At 44.6% G+C, this 16,478-nt stretch overlaps 1 protein-coding gene across 1 annotated transcript; it reads left to right on the top strand.

Moving 5' to 3' along the window:
• The first annotated feature begins 603 nt into the window (after positions 1-603).
• STOX1 (storkhead box 1) lies at positions 604-16,478 on the top strand. Its single transcript, XM_058029243.1, has 3 exons — positions 604-1,045; positions 12,636-12,788; positions 14,257-16,478. The coding sequence occupies exons 2-3, from the start codon at positions 12,656-12,658 to the stop codon at positions 16,476-16,478; spliced, it is 2,355 nt and encodes a 784-aa protein (XP_057885226.1). The 5' UTR covers positions 604-1,045; positions 12,636-12,655.

The following is a 16,478-nucleotide window of genomic DNA, read 5'->3' as shown; positions in this document are numbered from 1 at the left end:
ACACCCTCTCCCGATGGTGACATCCTCTCCCGATGGTGACATCCTCTCCCGATGGTGACACCCTCTCCCGTGGAGCTGCCGCCAGAGGCCTCCCCAGCTGGAGCACCAGAGCACTCCGAGGGCAGGGTAACTCCTCCTCCGGCGTTCTGTCACTTGGAAATCCTGGCAGGCAAACATCCTGTGGCCAGGCTGCTGGGAAAGGGGTGAGCAAGCAGAGCACCAGCAGGACAGCTTTGTGCAAAGGGACAGCCTTCTGAGAAGGCACAGCTTTCTACAAAGACACAACTTTCTGAGAAGGCACAGCTTTCTGAGAAGGCACAGCTTTCTGCAAAGGCACAACTTTCTGCAAAGGCACAGCTTTCTGAGAAGGCACAGCTTTCTACAAAGGGAGAGCTTTCTGTAAAGACAACTTTCTGCAAAGGCACAGCTTTCTGAGAAGGCACAGCTTTCTGAGAAGGCACAGCTTTCTGCAAAGGCACAGCTTTCTGCAAAGACAACTTTCTGCAAAGGCACAGCTTTCTACAAAGGGAGAGCTTTCTGCAAAGACACAGCTTTCTGCAGACACAACTTTCTGCAGAGGCACAGCTTTCTGAGAAGGCACAGCTTTCTACAGAGGCACAACTTTCTACAAAGGGACAGCTTTCTGAGAAGGACACAGCTTTCTGAGAAGGCACAGCCTTCCCATCAGTCACACCCTGGGCAAACTGGGTTGGTGATAGCCTGGTGAGTGCTGAGTGCCCTGCAGGGGAGACTGGGCCCTGGGTATTCAGGAGAAATGTGGTAGAAGCAGGTGTGCCTGCCAGCGTTCTGGTGTTCTGTTTCCTGGAAGAAGTGGCTGGATTTAACGTGTCTGGAGCCCCAGGGTGAGATGAACTGCAAGGTGCTTTCATAACCAGTGGAAGACTGAATTAGGTTCATTCTTTGTGGATGTTTTAAGCAAAGCATGGGAAAGAACGCTGGGGCTGGATGGGATGGATTGAGTCAGCACGAAGATTCCTGAGACAGAGCTCCACAACGTGCTGCTGCTGCTGGAGAAGGTGAAAAGGTAAAGGGGGAGGGTGCAGGGCACCAAGGGAGGGGTGACAGCTGCCCTCTGGGGCGGGCACTGCTACTCTGAAATCAGCAGCTTCTTTTAGTCTTGCATCCTCTGGAAATGCTCACACACACACAGAAATAAAAAAAAACCAAAAAAAAAAAAAAAAAAAAAATCAAACCAAAAAAAAAACCACAGCCCTACAAAATGATCCTTATGATCCTTTAAACCTTTTCTAAAAGTTTATAAAAGTGGTCGTGATGAAATAGCTAAGAAGAAAATCAAGCTCAGATGCATTCAAGTATTCACATTAGTATTTACTACATCATGCTGGTGAATGTTTATCCATCGTTTTCATTTCTACCTGCAATTAGTACACGTGCAATTGACTGTTCTAGTGACCTCTGCAATACAAAGAGACCAGGCTGCAATGAAGGGCTCGGTGTACACAGGAAGTACAGCTGAGTGTTCTTAATGAAAGTTTGTCAAGAAAAGTCCTGTGAAACGTGATTGCAGAATACACCAGCATCACAGCTGTGGAACAGATTAAATTACTGCTCCTGGTACTGACTGCTGCCTGACAGCCCTTCAGTTTCACTCGGGGCATTGGTGTTGGTCAGTGAATCCCTCTGCAGTTCGGTACGCAGGGTCATTAGGCTGGAGTGTGTTTGTCTGTGGGGTTTGTGTCGGTCTGTCCTGCAGAATGCTGCTCTCTGACCGGCCTCCAGCAGAGGCAGACACCGCCCCAGGACCGCTTTGTGGCAGCTCACATACCAAAGTTTGCCTGTGAAGGGCTTTGTGCTTTAACTTTGCCAGGATAGGGGATAGGAAGCACCAACAACCCAACCGGGAATGCTGCAGTGGAGACATCCAGCTCAGCAGTAACTGCTGGGTACTCGGTGAGGTGCAAACAAATCTCTTTTCACTTGGATTTCCAAGGGTTAGTAGGGATTTTCATAGCTGTTATATTTATTTGTACTTTTCCCTGACTGCAGCTCTGCAGTCCTCTCTGTCTAGGGATGAATTATATCATAATTCATATCCATTCATATATCTTCATTCAATTCTATCTAGAAGTGCATTTTACTTCATTTCAAGCAGGACTGGATCTTAGATCACAAAAGCTTTTTGTTGAAGCTAACTAGCAATTCTTCAAGAAAGAATTCAAAACTGCACTTTTTGTCAAAGCAAGAGAAATTGCCAACTTTTGGAAGACTGAGGAATTCTTAATGACACATTTATTAACGTTTAACAGGAAAATATCTGATGTCTAGTTTGTGTTATCCTTGGCTAGCTCAACCTCATTATTATTTCTTATCACTGTTTAACTTCAATCACATCATTCTCTTTTTCCTGTTTCTGGTATTTACCCTTCTTTCCCAATAATTTGTCTAGAACAGCCACTCCCTGTTGCAGCCCCATTTTCTGGCTACACAATTTCTCTCTTCCTCAGCCATTTCTTGGGCACTCTGGTAACTTCACCGACCTGGTGACATCTGTTAATGCCAGCTGGAGTTCATCTTCCCTGATCACAAATTCACCGGCTGCCCTCTTAACTCAATCCAGGTGAGGAGAGGAGTTATAAGGAGCCAGAGTGCTTTGTTGGTCTCCACCTAAAATGCAGTAACATCTATGGGTATGTTGGGAATGGTTCTCTGTTACTCTAGTTAAGTTTTATATCACTGGTGAAAAATAATATGTTTTTGCTGGTCTCCTGGGCATGATTTAGAGAACTTGGCTCTGTTGGTTTTTACCTCCTTGTTCCTAGTAAGCTCTTTTCTGATGCACAGGATGGCTAGCTGAATACAAATGTAAGGTCAGTAAATGAATTACATTATTTCCCCTATTATCCTGCCTCTTGCTGCAGTAACAGCCAAGGGGTTTCTTACAAGTTAGAATTCTCTTACTTGTCTTTGTGAATTTCACTTTTTCTGATAATTAATGTTGAAGTGATGTTTTCCTGATTTCACTTAAATATCTGGAAGCTTAACTGAAAAAAAAATCTATTTGAGTTTCTTTATTTAGGTAATTTTCTGATTTTAAATTATATATTTTATATATAATTTATATTCTTTCAAAAGTCATCATAATGGCCATTTTTCTGCTCTGGATTACTTTTCTCACATTTCTTATCTATATTTTGCTCTAGAAAAGCAAGTAGCAAGTTACACAACTGAAATGCAAAGGAGAATGTTTTATTGGGGCTTGGGTTTTTAAAAGAAATTGCCATATTTAAAAAATGAAGCTACTAGTATCAGATTTGCTGTCTCTATTTAACATAGAGAGATTTGACTGCGTTTTTAATCTATCTGCTCTCATGTAACTGTTTGCAATAATGAGAAATTCAAGAAGCCACTTGTAACTAACACAAGCTGCCCTGCTTTTTCCCAGATAAAATCCAGAAATCTCTCTCTCTCTGATGGGGATCTCATGGGGTCAATGGTACACACAGAACTGGGTAGGAGCTTTTATATTGTGCTTGGGGTGTGGAGGGGAAGGGGAAAATCACAGCAATTAAAATTTTCCTCAAAAGGTGAAGCGAATTTTAAAACCTCTTGATCTGATAACTGAGCAAACTCTGTAGGAATGCTGACATCTCTCGGTGGAGCATCTCCCGTGCTTAGCTGAGGTGTTCAGCCAATTGTTCACCAAACGAGGGGCAAACTGCTCCCTGCCACCCTTCCTGTCCGGCCCGGGGGAATGCACGCAGGGAATTTGAGCAGGGGACTCCCAGCTGAGACAGATACAATCACAAACACTCGATTTGAGCGCACTGACCTCCTGAGCCTTCCGAGAGGGAAACTGGGCATGCAGACTGGGACTTTTCTGTGCTGGTCACCTTTTCCAGTGAGGGCTCTGCTGCAGGCTGGACATTTCTATCTCTTGGGAAATGTCCTGTTGGAGAGTGACATTGGAAGGACAGCGCACTTTTCTGTGAAATGTCAAGTTTTATACGTTTTTGCTGGAGGTATTGAACGAACTGGAATGAGATCAGACAAGGAATTGTTTTGTGCATTTGTAGAGTTATCTGATAGGTCTAACTCCTCACTGTTCCTTGTGTGACTCCCACAGAACATGAGGAGAAGAGAAGCAGCTAAAAAATGGGCAGATAGTCCCTGAAACTGCTCTGATACTCCAACAGAACCCCTGGGATGGACAGGGATGCTATTGAATATCCTGGAAATGTTCAGCAACAGCTTAAGGAGTAGGGAGCAAAACTTCTGCAGGACTGTGGCCTGCAAAGACCTTTCAAAGAGCTGGCACAGCTTTGGGGAACTGTGTCGGTTCCCAGGTGTCACTGATTCAGTGTGCTCAGCAGGCACTGCCTGCCTGTGCAGCCCCTCACGCTTCTCTGCACCAGCTTTTGGGAATTTTGAAGTGCCCCTGGTACACCTGGGCTCCATCTACAGCTGGGTATGTGGGCATTTCCTGCTTATTAGCAATTCTCAGAGCTGTTTAACATGAGAGGCAGATTCCTGTCCCCAAGCTACGTGGCAGGCTTTCAGGACAGATTTGTTTTCTATTGAGTAATTTAAATTTGTGCACAGCAATGACTGTCAGTGTCAGCTCGGTTCTGCTGCACATTTACTGAATCCACAGATGAAACTGTGGCCCTGTGAGCAGCTGGTTTCTGTCTGGCCTACAAAAGGTCTCTGGAGTGGATATTGTCTGTCAGGCACTGCAGTTGCACACAGGAACACACAACTCTAGTGAGGATGGCAGCTCAGCAAGAGGCTGGGATGTGCCTCATGGGATTCCTTTCTTTTGGAGCCCCTTTCTTCCAGAGTCTTTCGTCCTGCCCCACAAACAGGGATTTGTTTGTAGGTTTGCAAGTCAAAGGAGAATAATTTTGTATTTCAATGGCGCTGCTTCTGTGAAGTGTAACTCACAGCATGGGGTCGTGCTTTGCATTGAGCTGGTTAGGATTATTTAGAATTCTGTGTCTTTTTATTTTTATCAGGCCTGAAAAGAGTGGGTGACCTAAAGTGGGTGCTTTATTTTGCACTGCTGTGGACAGGCTGCCAAACATGAAGAACAGTTCGAGTTTCTAACAGTTTTGTTGTCAAACACTGCTTAAAAAGTTATTTTCAGTAAGGTATGTGATTCAGAACTTACTTGCATATTCTGTTGTAACTGGGTTTTACCTGTTATCACAGTTGTTCCAGTGATAACTCTGCTGATATACTTTAAGGAGGAAAAAAGGAACAAAACATTTGTGCTCTTTAAAGGAGCTTTTTTAATCTACCTTACTATTGTTTGCTTTTGATCTAATTCTGTGTAATGATTGTGTAAAACTTAGATTGTTTCATAATGTTTAATACCTGACTCTAGCTGGCATTTAGCCCTTACCACTGACATCAGATAATACCCCTGCATGTTTAGTGCATTTCCATGTAAAATTCTTACCAAGGTGTTAATGCTGTATTACAAAAGCCCTTTCTCAGGAGAGCATGCATTGCACTGACCTTAAATACTGTACTCTACTACTGATTGAACTCACAGCAGCAAGGTACCAGGCCCTGTGATGCTCTTCAGAATCCTCATGCATTCACCAGATCTGCTCAGACTGAATTTCTTGAAAGGTGTAATCTGTAAAAGCACTTATGCATGCAGTTTTTTTCACACTACCCCAGCATTAGTTTCTAATCATACTGTTTAGCAAGTACCACTGAACAGAAGCATATATTTTTTACAATAAGCTCCATTCAATTTAATTTACTCTGATTTTTTTTTAATAATCTCTAAGCAGATTAGTTGGAATGAACTTGGTATGTATTGTGTATTTCTTGGTGCTAAAGACTTTCAGCAGCAAAAGCTATTGCTTCTGTCTTTTGGTGAGAAAAGAATTTTAAGAAAATAGGCTGAGCTGTGCTATATCCTCAGTCTTTTGAATTCTTGCACCTTGATGAAAGGTGAATATCTTAACTGCCTTAATGCTCTTTTAGAATCAGGGTCATTTAAACAGGCCTACTTTTTTCTGTCTCAGACAAGACAATAGTTTGTGTTAATATCATGGAGTTAATGAAATAAATTGCATTAGTTTGTAGTGCTTCTGCCGTGGTCTTTGATACGGCTTCAGGATCAGAGGCTTCATTTCAAGGCTGCTTTTAGCCTTTTCTCTACTGCCATCTTGCTTTAGCACACATCCTGTGCAGAGCCCCAGCACTGACAGTGAGCCACATTGGGGTCCCCAGCTACACCTGGAGTTCAGCTGTGCAGGAAAAGGGAATAACACAGGAGCTGTTTGTTTGAGAGCTGAAGAGAAAGCCAGCAGTTGTGTCACACGGCCACTGCCTGGATGGTCTCATTACCAGTGTGAGCAGAGTGTGACCTTGTTTCTCTGACTCGGGGTTAGCCCAGAAAGCCTGGCAGCTCCTGGAGGGCAGCAGCGCCCCTGTGCTGGGTCCCACAGGGTTTCACTGTCCCACCACACTCTTTTTTCTCCTCCAGGTTCTACAAGAGCCATTCCCTCTGCTGTGCCTCCAGGCCTGCCCATCTTGGTGTCCCTCTGCTGAATTTGCCCCTATTCCTTGCCTGCTTCACAGACTCTATAACTTATTTTTGCCCCTGAAATTGTTCTACATTTTCAGCATTCCACAGACACATGCACATCTCTATAATTTCCTTTGGAGGCTTCACCTTGGTCTGTGGGATTCAACAAGCCAGTATCTTCACTGTAAGTGTTCTGCCAAAGTGGCTTTTGAAAAAGCATTTACTATTTACTGAGTCCTCTGTAACACAGTGGAGTTGCTTGGTTGCACTGTTGGTCTTCTGTGACATCCTTTTGGCTGAAATTGGGATTAACTGAATCATGGAAAGGGTGTTTTATGGCACTAAAGCCATGGAGAAAGTATTGGGAACTGCAGACTAAAGTCCTCGAGTTCAAACTAGTGTTGTTTAATCTGCAGTGTCCAGACAATTCCTCTGAGACTTCTTATGGTGGTAAAGATGCTGCTTTTCATTTCTGAACAGGTTTGTTTTGTTTTTCCCTGTGAACCATAAATTGCAGCCTAATGAAAGGGTGCAGAAAGTTATTTTCTAGCAAAGGGGACATCCCTAAAGTTGGATATCCACTTAGGGAGAGTGGAAGGAAAAGTGGCTGTGCACATCCACCAACATCCCAGGCAGGTGTGAAGTTGCCCCTACAGCATTAAAGTCCTGTTCTCAGCTGAAAGGAAAACCTCCCTGCCATGGGATTTGTCCCAAAACAAGATCTTGGGCCTGTTTAGTTTTGTGTTATTTGTTATCTCCTTGCAATAAACGTTTTGGATCAATCTGTCCTTTCCACCAAGCCTGACACAAAATGCTGAAACAGTTAAAGATGACCTTCCTTGCTACCAGCTGTGCTCTGTGTGCTCAATGCATACATGAATTGACTTGAAAGCCATCAGCATGGTACATGATATGAAAAATAATGACTGCAGTGCTGTTGCTCATAGTGGAATTGTTCTGCCAGTTCTGCAGTGCATGCCCCAAAGGTGGCTGTGCTCATGCAGTTCTGCTTGTTGGCTTTTGTGCCAGCTGGGGTGAAATGCAAATCCCTGGACACCCTGGGCTGTGCTCATGCAGTTCTGCTTGTTGGCTTTTGTGCCAGCTGGGATGAAATGCAGATCCCTGGACACCCTGGGCTGTGCTCATGCAGTTCTGCTTGTTGGCTTTTGTGCCAGCTGTGGGTGAAATGCAGATCCCTGGACACCCTGGGCTGTGCTCATGCAGTTCTGCTTGTTGGCTTTTGTGCCAGCTGTGGGTGAAATGCAGATCCCTGGACACCCTGGGCTGTGCTCTCCTGGCCAGTGCATTTGGAGCTGCGTTCCTGCCTGTGTGCTCAGGCAGGGCCTGTGCAGTTTGGAACCTGCTCCCAGGATGCTCTCAGCATCCACCTGGACACATCAGTGGCCTTGCTAAGGGCTGAAGGGGTTAATGTCTTTGGAAGTCAGAGAGACATTCCCATGGCAAAAGCCTACCCCCTGTGCTCTGTGGTGGTGCTCACAGGGGTGCCAGGAAGAGGGAAGAGATGAGGCTCTGACTCCATGGTTCAGAAGGCTGATTTATTATTTTATGATATATATATATAATATTAAAACTATACTGAAAGAATAGAAGAAAGGATTTCATCAGAAGGCTAGCAAGCAAGCAGAAGAATGATAACAAAGGCTTGTGACTGACAGAGTCTGAGCCAGCTGACTGTGATTGGCCATTAATTAGAAGCAACCACATGACACCATTCCCAGATGCACCTGTTGCATTCCACAGCAGCAGATAATCAATGTTTCCATTTTGTTCCTGAGGCCTCCCAGCTTCTCAGGGGAAAAACCCTAAGGAAAGGATTTTCCATAAAAACCTCTGTGTCAGTGCTGAGTTTAGGAAAACTGTACCACACTGAGTGTGTTGGTGTCTGCTATGTGATTTGTTCCTGTCTGGGCACTTGGGCAGAGGTTGCAGGACAGAGCTCTTCCTGTTCTTCCTGAATCTTGCTTTGTTCTCACCATATCTGCCTGTGGGGATTTTTATTAGCTGGTGAAAGAAATTATGGCTCTAGGTTGCCATTAGCACTGACATTAGAGTAAGGATTTCTTGATGGCTCTTGGGTAGCAACCTCAGAGAGCACTTAGAAGTCGTATTTCCAAAAATTCATAACACTTGCACTTGGGAATAGGCTTTCATGTGTTGTTGGGAAGGCAGAAAAAGTGGTTGGCTTTTGTTGGTTTTGTTTACTTCTTATTAAGTTGCACGGCATCATGCTTTGAAAGTTGCAAGGAATAAAAAGTCGAGAAGAACTTAGTAAGGATAAGTTAATCACAGAAAGTTTGGGACTGTAAAAACCAGAAACTGTGACCAAGTGGAGGGCACTCTGTCTAAATGTCCTGATTTGGGAGTGTCTGTCCTGGCTGGAATCAGTAAGTACAGAAATCTGACATTTTCATGTGTTTGTAGCTTCTTTGATGTCAGCTGAAGAAGTGCTGGTGGCCTTAAAGTGACACTTGTTTCTCTGGGCATTGTACAAAATAATCAAAGAACAGATATTTGCTGTTGCTGAGAGCTTTTGCTTGTTTCAGTAATAGATCACACACATTACAAGGTTTGACAGTTTCATTGAGCTATTTACTCTTCGCTTCAATAAAAGGATGTTTCTGAAAACAGGACCTAGTACAGAGTACTTGTGCCAAAATAGAGTTTCTCTGTTATGTACTTACAATTGAAAATGTTACTCTTAACTGCCCTTACAATCTACATAGAATTTTTATTCATTAATAAGAACACATCTTGTAAACTCATCAATGTTCAAAAAGGGTTTTGCTAGAGTTCCCAACTTGCTATGATGTTCTTATTAACATTTTGTTCCTTATTAACATTTTGTTCCTTAAAAATCTTTAACTATAATATGTGATTTTTGCTGTAAAATGTGATTATGATGCACTCTAATCTACAGAAAATTCTTTAACTATATGTGATTTTTGCCATGTGATTATGATGCACTCTAGTCTACAGAAAATTCCTTAACTATGATATGTGATTTTTGCTATGTGATTATGATGCACTCTAGTCTACAGAAAATTCTTTAGCTATGATATGTGATTTTTGCTATGTGATTATGATGCACTCTAGTCTACAGAAAAGCAGAAGCCTTGCAGTTGGTAGCAGTACAGCTCTTGCTTATGATCTTCTGCAAGAAGTGAATTACATCAAACAAGCCAAGGCTCTCATGCAGAGGATCTGTGGCATCTTTTGTATAATCCATTCCATGATAGGTTCTCCCAACTACAGAAATACCACTCTTCTATTTCCACATGCTGTGTCTTCTCTGCCCATCAGATGTTTTGGGTTTTTTTCTGGAATGGATTTACTCCTAGTCCTTCATTGTTCTGCAAACAGTTTACCTGAGAAGTAAATTGAGTGCTGTTGTAACAAATGCCCCTCTGTTCAATTCCCCAGAATCAGCCTGGGTTTCACCCAGATCAACTTGTCTTGTGTGTAATTTTTCTGAATAGCCTGAAGATGCAACTGTTAAACAACTCAGTGAAAAATGATAATGCTCACATTACAGAGATGGGACAAAAATCACTTTGTGCTAGTCAAGAGTACCCAGAGGCTTTTCTGTGTGCTGAGTTCTGTTACCCAATGCTCACATTACAGATGATTTCCCACACTGTGACCAGTAAGTGCTCCAAAAAGGGCATTCTTGGGTTTTAGGTGTCCAGGTAACGAGCAGAGCTTGAGCAGACCTGTAAAGCAGGCTGAAAGATAAGAATAGCAGAGCCCTGGGCAGCTGCTTTAGTTCATGTGGCTCTGCAAAAGCTGCAGAGATGGAGGGTGGCAGGTTCAGGGGTTGCTGTATTCACAGCAGCAGGGCAGAATTTGGGTTCTACACTGCTGTGCCCTCACAGAGGTGTGAGCAAGGCCCTCCTGAGACTATGAAGGCAGCAGGAAGGGGATTGTCATCACATTTATGCAGAGTAGGGAAGTGGGCAGGGCATTCTGCAGGGGGCTTTGAGCTGTAAAAGGACAGACTCTAAGGAGCTTTAATGAGAATGGTGTTCTGGTGATTTTGCATCAGGCCTATGAGACACAGCTTGCACAAACTGATAAATCTTCTCCATGTGCAAATCTAAGGGATGCAGCTTTTCAGTATTTCCAATGAACTTGGGAGACTGTTTGAAGCACAACAGCAGTTATTTAGCTATGCAAAGTAAATCTAAAAAGTTTTTCATAAGAACTGGATAGATACTTGTAGGGGTGCTGCCTGGGCCTTATCAATATCACCAATGATCTGACTCTTGCTTTCACAATTTCAGATTGTATTTCAAAGTCAGGAGAGAATGATATCTAATATTTATGTTGTTAGCACATGTGCACTATTGACTCTGCAACATTTTACTTGTTTGAACTTGTGTTCAAACATGGTTTTAGATTTTTTAAAATTCCTTCAGTATCAAGCTAGCTTTTGTTTAATGCTTTGAATATTATTCTGAAACAGCCTTCCCTGAGTGGAGGCACGGGATTTGATGCTGCAGAACAGATACAGACAACAACAGCAAGATAATAATATAAAGATAATGAACAAATTTTAATTACACTTGGTATTTTACCCCTTAGCAGCCTGGTGCTCTGCAGGAGCAAATGGTCAAGTTGGCAGCACACAGTGTGCCCACAGCAAACTATTCACAGGAGTAATTTCTGAATGCTGATGGCCTTTCCCATAGCAAAAGAAAGCTTGCAATGGTTTCTGCACCTGCAAGGAGTTTCCTAGCAACACCACCGAGCAAACTGCGTGCCAGGATTTTCTTTTCAGAGTTCTTTTTGTTGAATATAGCAGTAGTTGTAAAACAAAGGTCAAGAGCAACTTCAGCTCTTCAAAGCAATGTTGTGCATTACATTTACTCAGAGGAGTGTTTGTGTTGCAGTTCTCTGCCTGGAGGATAAATATTGGGTTACAGTGGCATCCAATGGACAAGGGTGGTTCAGTTAAACGTGAACACAGCTTAATCTAAAATGTCACTTTTTACCTGGGCAGATTCCTGTCAGTGTTTAACAGAGGGCTATCCTGTGAAGGCAGCAGAGTCCCTGCTGCCTGCCTGGCAGAGGGCACAGCCGGGGAGCAGGGCAGCACAGAGCATCACCTGGGCAGGAGCAGACCATCAGTCTGACTGACAAAAGAAGAAAGGGAGGGTTTGGTTTTTGTTTTGTCTGAGGAGGTGTCTGCAGTCACTGTCCCTCTGTGTGCACGGAGCTCAGGTGAGTCCCTGCAGGGCAATCCTTATCTCAGCTGCAGCACACACAGGCGCCAGGTCAGGAGTAGCTGCTGGGCTTGTCCCCTGCCACCTTGGGGAGAGCTCAGGGTTTATCTGGGTTTTGTTATGGATGGGGAGTTCAGGGGAAGCACTGAGAGCCTTTCCAGCCCTCTGGGCTGGGGCTGCAGAGTTACTGGGGAAGATGGGCCACAGTCTTGGCCCCTCCAACCTTCTGCTTTTGTCATGCAGAATAAGAACAGTGCTTTTGTTTCTGACCAGGACAGATAGTGAGGTAGCCCAAAAAATGCATGCAGTTGTAATAAGAGTTTTTGCTCTCTACCCAGTTTACTAAATAATCTCTAGTTCTAGAACCCAGTCTAAAAGTGGCATTTTACCATTTGTATTCAATTTTATGTGCAAGACAAGGCACAAAGCCTATTACTTGTATTTTTTTCCTTGTGCTCTGACTTGGTGAAAGCATTTTGTACTTAGATCATTGGATGTTGACCTTTTCCCCCATTAGCTACTTGGAGAAGCACAGGTTCTGCATGGTTTAACGTGTAAGCAGTCTTCTAAAAAATCAGCAGTCATCAGAAATAATTCTCTCTCTCAGCTCCCTGCTTATTAACCCAAATTATGGCTTTGGCTGGAATTCTATACCAAACAAACTAATGTGCTTAAGGCAACCTTGTGTTTCCTTCATTACAAAGGCTCTTGACAAGTGCTAGCACCACCTCCCTCCTCTCAGAAATATTTCTGAGTAATTTGCCAAAGAAAATTAGCTGGGGATAAGGGAAATTTTCAGTGGAAATCTTTCAGAGCTAATAGAAAAGTATGCACTATTCCAATCAAATGATTTTCTTTTCTTTTAGGTGATGTGAGCCCTGCTCTGATGAATCCTCTCTCACAGCCAGGCTCTGTTCCTTTGGCACAAGGAATATGCTGGACCATATCAGGCATGAATGCAGAGCACGTGGTGGTCACTCAGGAAACTCTAATGGAGCAGTTAGTGAAAAATTACCCAGGTAACTTGTTTGTTTCTCTCTCTGCTTTAAAAGTGGCTGTACCATCAAGCTTGAGTTTCTGATGTTGGACAAGGGACCAGGGAATGCTTACAGGCAAAGCTGGCAAGGTGAGGGAGTGCAGTTAACAGGGAACTGGTGAATAAATGTGCAAACTTCTCATCCATCTGTGAGTGTCACTGCACTGACTTGAATGCAGTCCTTTCCACAAATTTAATGAATCTCTGAGAATCTGAGGGAGCTGGCTGCAGTTAAGTGTGCCCTTCCAGGGGGTGGGGAAGCACAGATGTGGTATTTAGGTGCTAGACATGGAACAGCATAAAATAGACTCTTGGATCACAGAGACTGCCTTTAAGAGACAGGAACACAGCTGACTTTGCCAAGGGACTGGGTAGGAGTCTACATCTGGTGTTAGCTATCAAAAACTATAACCAGCCTCAAATTCAGGTTTGTTGGTTGTATTCTAACCCTTTCCTTCCTGAAAGGAAATTACTTACACTAAGGGATCTTTAGTTCTCCACTTCTAGCCCAATTGGTTGGAGCATGGTGCAAATAATGCCAAGGTTGTGCATTTGATTCCCATATGGACCACTCACTTAAGAGTTGGGCTTGATGATCCTTGTGGTCCCTTCCAACTCAGAATATCCTGTGATTCTGAGGGGGTGGCAGCCACCTCTCTTAATATCTGAGAAATATCCCATTTCCCTTAGATGTGCAATATCAAAGTGTTATTGTGATGGAGACTTTGAACAGGCTCATTCTGGCCCTCTCAGGAGGCTGCTTTGTTTGATACTGAGCTGCTTCTTTTGAGTCCTCTTAACATTACACCTCTATGAATGTTACAGGCTGATCTGGTGGGCATTTTAACCAGTGGAAAAATATTAATGCAGCCCCACAGAGTGGCACAGAACCGTGCCAGGAATGTGTTGCACTCAGTAAGCACACTGAGATAACCACAAGGCAGAATCTGTAGGTCAGCCAGAAGCAGCATTCTCAAAGTTTCTAGAGCCTGGAGGTATTTTTGCTGTGTTTTCACCTTGCTGGAAGTTCTTAATTTGCTGGGCAGGAGGTCAGCTGTGACCAGACTAAGGACTCTGAGACACCTGATGGAAAACTGCAGCTGAGCCCAGCCTCAGTGAGGTAATAAACTGACATCTGACCAAACTACAGAAACTTCAGAGAGTGATGAAAGCCCCTGTTAAACAACATGCCAGGAGGGAAATGCTTTGAACAAGAGGTTGTTTGCTTTGTACCTGGCAGAAAGTCTCTCTCATGAATATCATGTTCTGACAGACACAAAGACAACATCCTTGCTCCCTCACAGAGGTGCTGCAGTGGCAACACAGCTAAATGCTTTACTATTTTATTTTCAGATCATTTTAGGGCTGTTGTACGAGAGAGATCTTTTGGCCAGCATCCATTTTATTTGAAAGCTTGTTACTGATTTGAAGTATCTGTCTCTTTGTTCTAGGCATTGCAGTGCCCTCCCACAATGCATTATATAATATCCTTGGCACTCTAATTAAGGAAAGAAAAATCTATCACACAGGAGAAGGATATTTCATTGTGACTCCCAGCACTTACTTCATCACAAATGGTGCCACAGAAGACAACAGAAGGATCCTACTGGAGGACAGCTGTTGCTGTTCATCCCCTTCCATCACTGACCTGGTAAACATTAAGCCCTGCACAGACCTAGTGAAAGAAAGCATTCCTAGGGTACCCTGTTCCAGATCCTGCCATTGCTTCCCTGACCAAAATCAGCTCTGTGAGCAAAGGCAAGGGCAGGTGAGGAGCCCTGGATCTAATGCACAGGGACAGAGAGGCTGCAGTGAATTGAAGTCTTCAGCTCAAACTCAATGCATCTCCACATCTGCTGAGAACCATTCCTGGGGCACCATCAGATCCCTGACGTCTGTGAAAGCAAAACTGAAAAGCAAACTGTTTGGCCTTGGCCTCTTCTGGAGAAGTGGTTCTAAGCAAGACAAGCACAAGAAGGAGTACTCCACTTTCTCAGGCCAGTTTCCTCCCCAGGAGTGGCCAGTCAGGGATGAAGGTGACCTGGACAACATTCCACGTGATATTGAACATGAAATCATCAAGCGAATTAACCCCACTCTTACTGTGGATAATTTGATTAAACACACAATATTAATGCAGAAGTTTGAGGAGCAGAAAAAATGTAGCAGTGAAGAGAAAAGATACATCAGTAATGGTACCTTGGCTGAAGTGCCAGCACTCGGGCAAAACCACCTCTCAAAGGATCGTTTTCAAAGGGCACCAAGTAAAACAGCAAAACACACCAGGAAAAGCAGATCCAAGAGGGAAAAGCAGATGAGCAGGAAATCTCCCAGACAGAAGGTAACACCCCAAAATGTGGAACTGGCAGAGAGCTTTTCCCTGCCCAACAAACCCCAGGAGCCACCTGCTGCAGCAGTGCCATCCCAGGGGCTCTACAAGAGGCAGATTAGGAACCCTTTCCAGGGTCTGCCATGGAGAGCTCGCAGCTTTCCTGCCAGGGGGCACCAGGGCGGTGCCAGCAGCCAGCTCCAGTGCCAGGCTCACAAGGGAGGAAGGGCTTCCCACAGGCCACAGCCCCTGGCCTCCTCAGGACCCTCTGGCTGTCAAACTGAAAGGCTGGGTGCAGAAAGTGAGGCTGGCAAAGCAAAGCAGAACAACCCCCCCCATGCCCACAGGTCTGACCTTCAAATAAAAACAGACAGTTTCAGTGAAAGTGGTGGTTATGCACAAGGCAGTAATGTGCACATAGAGAACCGAAGGAGATACTTCCTGGACAGTAATATTTGTGAAGAAAATGTCTATAAAAGAACAATAAAAATGAAATCCCCTTGCTCCTACACTGAAGATAATGGTGTGTGTGAAGAGGATGCAAGATGTCCATCCCACCTGAAGGGTGAGCATTGCAGATGCAAAGCAGACACTGTATGTGAGCTCTTAGATCAAACAGCCAGTGACTTTCAAAATGTCCATCTTTCAAATTGCACAGCCAGTGTTAACCTGGCCCCCAAAAACAGTGGGAAATACAGAGCAAAGACTGATAAAAAGAGTGAACTTCTGTTTAACCACTCTGGATCAAGGGAGCTGGAAAGGGAGGGGTTCACTGCTAACTCCCACCTTCTGTACCAAAAGGGGCACGATGGTGACACGTGTCCCTTGTCACACCTGGATGGCAATTCTGAGCAGCTGCCCCCTGGCCATGCCTGCTCAGGCACGGGAGGCTGGAGCACAGCTGTGTCCCTAAAAGCCTCTGAGGCTGGTACCTGCCCTGCCCAGCAGGACACAGCCATAAATAAATGTGGTATGGGGTGTGAGGGGAGCGCTGGCACTGCAGAGGGCTCCGGGGAGCACCCTAGCCCCCAGAGCACAGAGGAGAGCTGGCTGTGCAGCCCCAGCAAGGAGGCAGGGACTGAACTCCCTCAGAGTGGGAAGGGCTCCTGCCAGGCTGGCTGTGGCTCTCTGCAGAACCTCACCTGTGGGGTGGGAGAGGGAGCAGCACGCTGTGCTCTGGGCCCACGGATCAGAGTGAGACACCCTGCAGGACAAGCAGAGCAGCTTGTGAGGGGTGCATGTCCTGGGAGGCCAGAACAGAAACACCCAGAGGGCACAGAAAACCACAGCACCACAGGGGACAGTGGCATTGACTCCCCGAGGCAAGCAAACACGGGGCACTAA

Source organism: Melospiza georgiana, chromosome 8 (assembly GCF_028018845.1).
Source record: "Melospiza georgiana isolate bMelGeo1 chromosome 8, bMelGeo1.pri, whole genome shotgun sequence".
NCBI lineage: Eukaryota > Metazoa > Chordata > Aves > Passeriformes > Passerellidae > Melospiza > Melospiza georgiana.
Note: the sequence above shows the minus strand (reverse complement) of the source record. Positions and strands in the feature narration are given on the sequence as shown.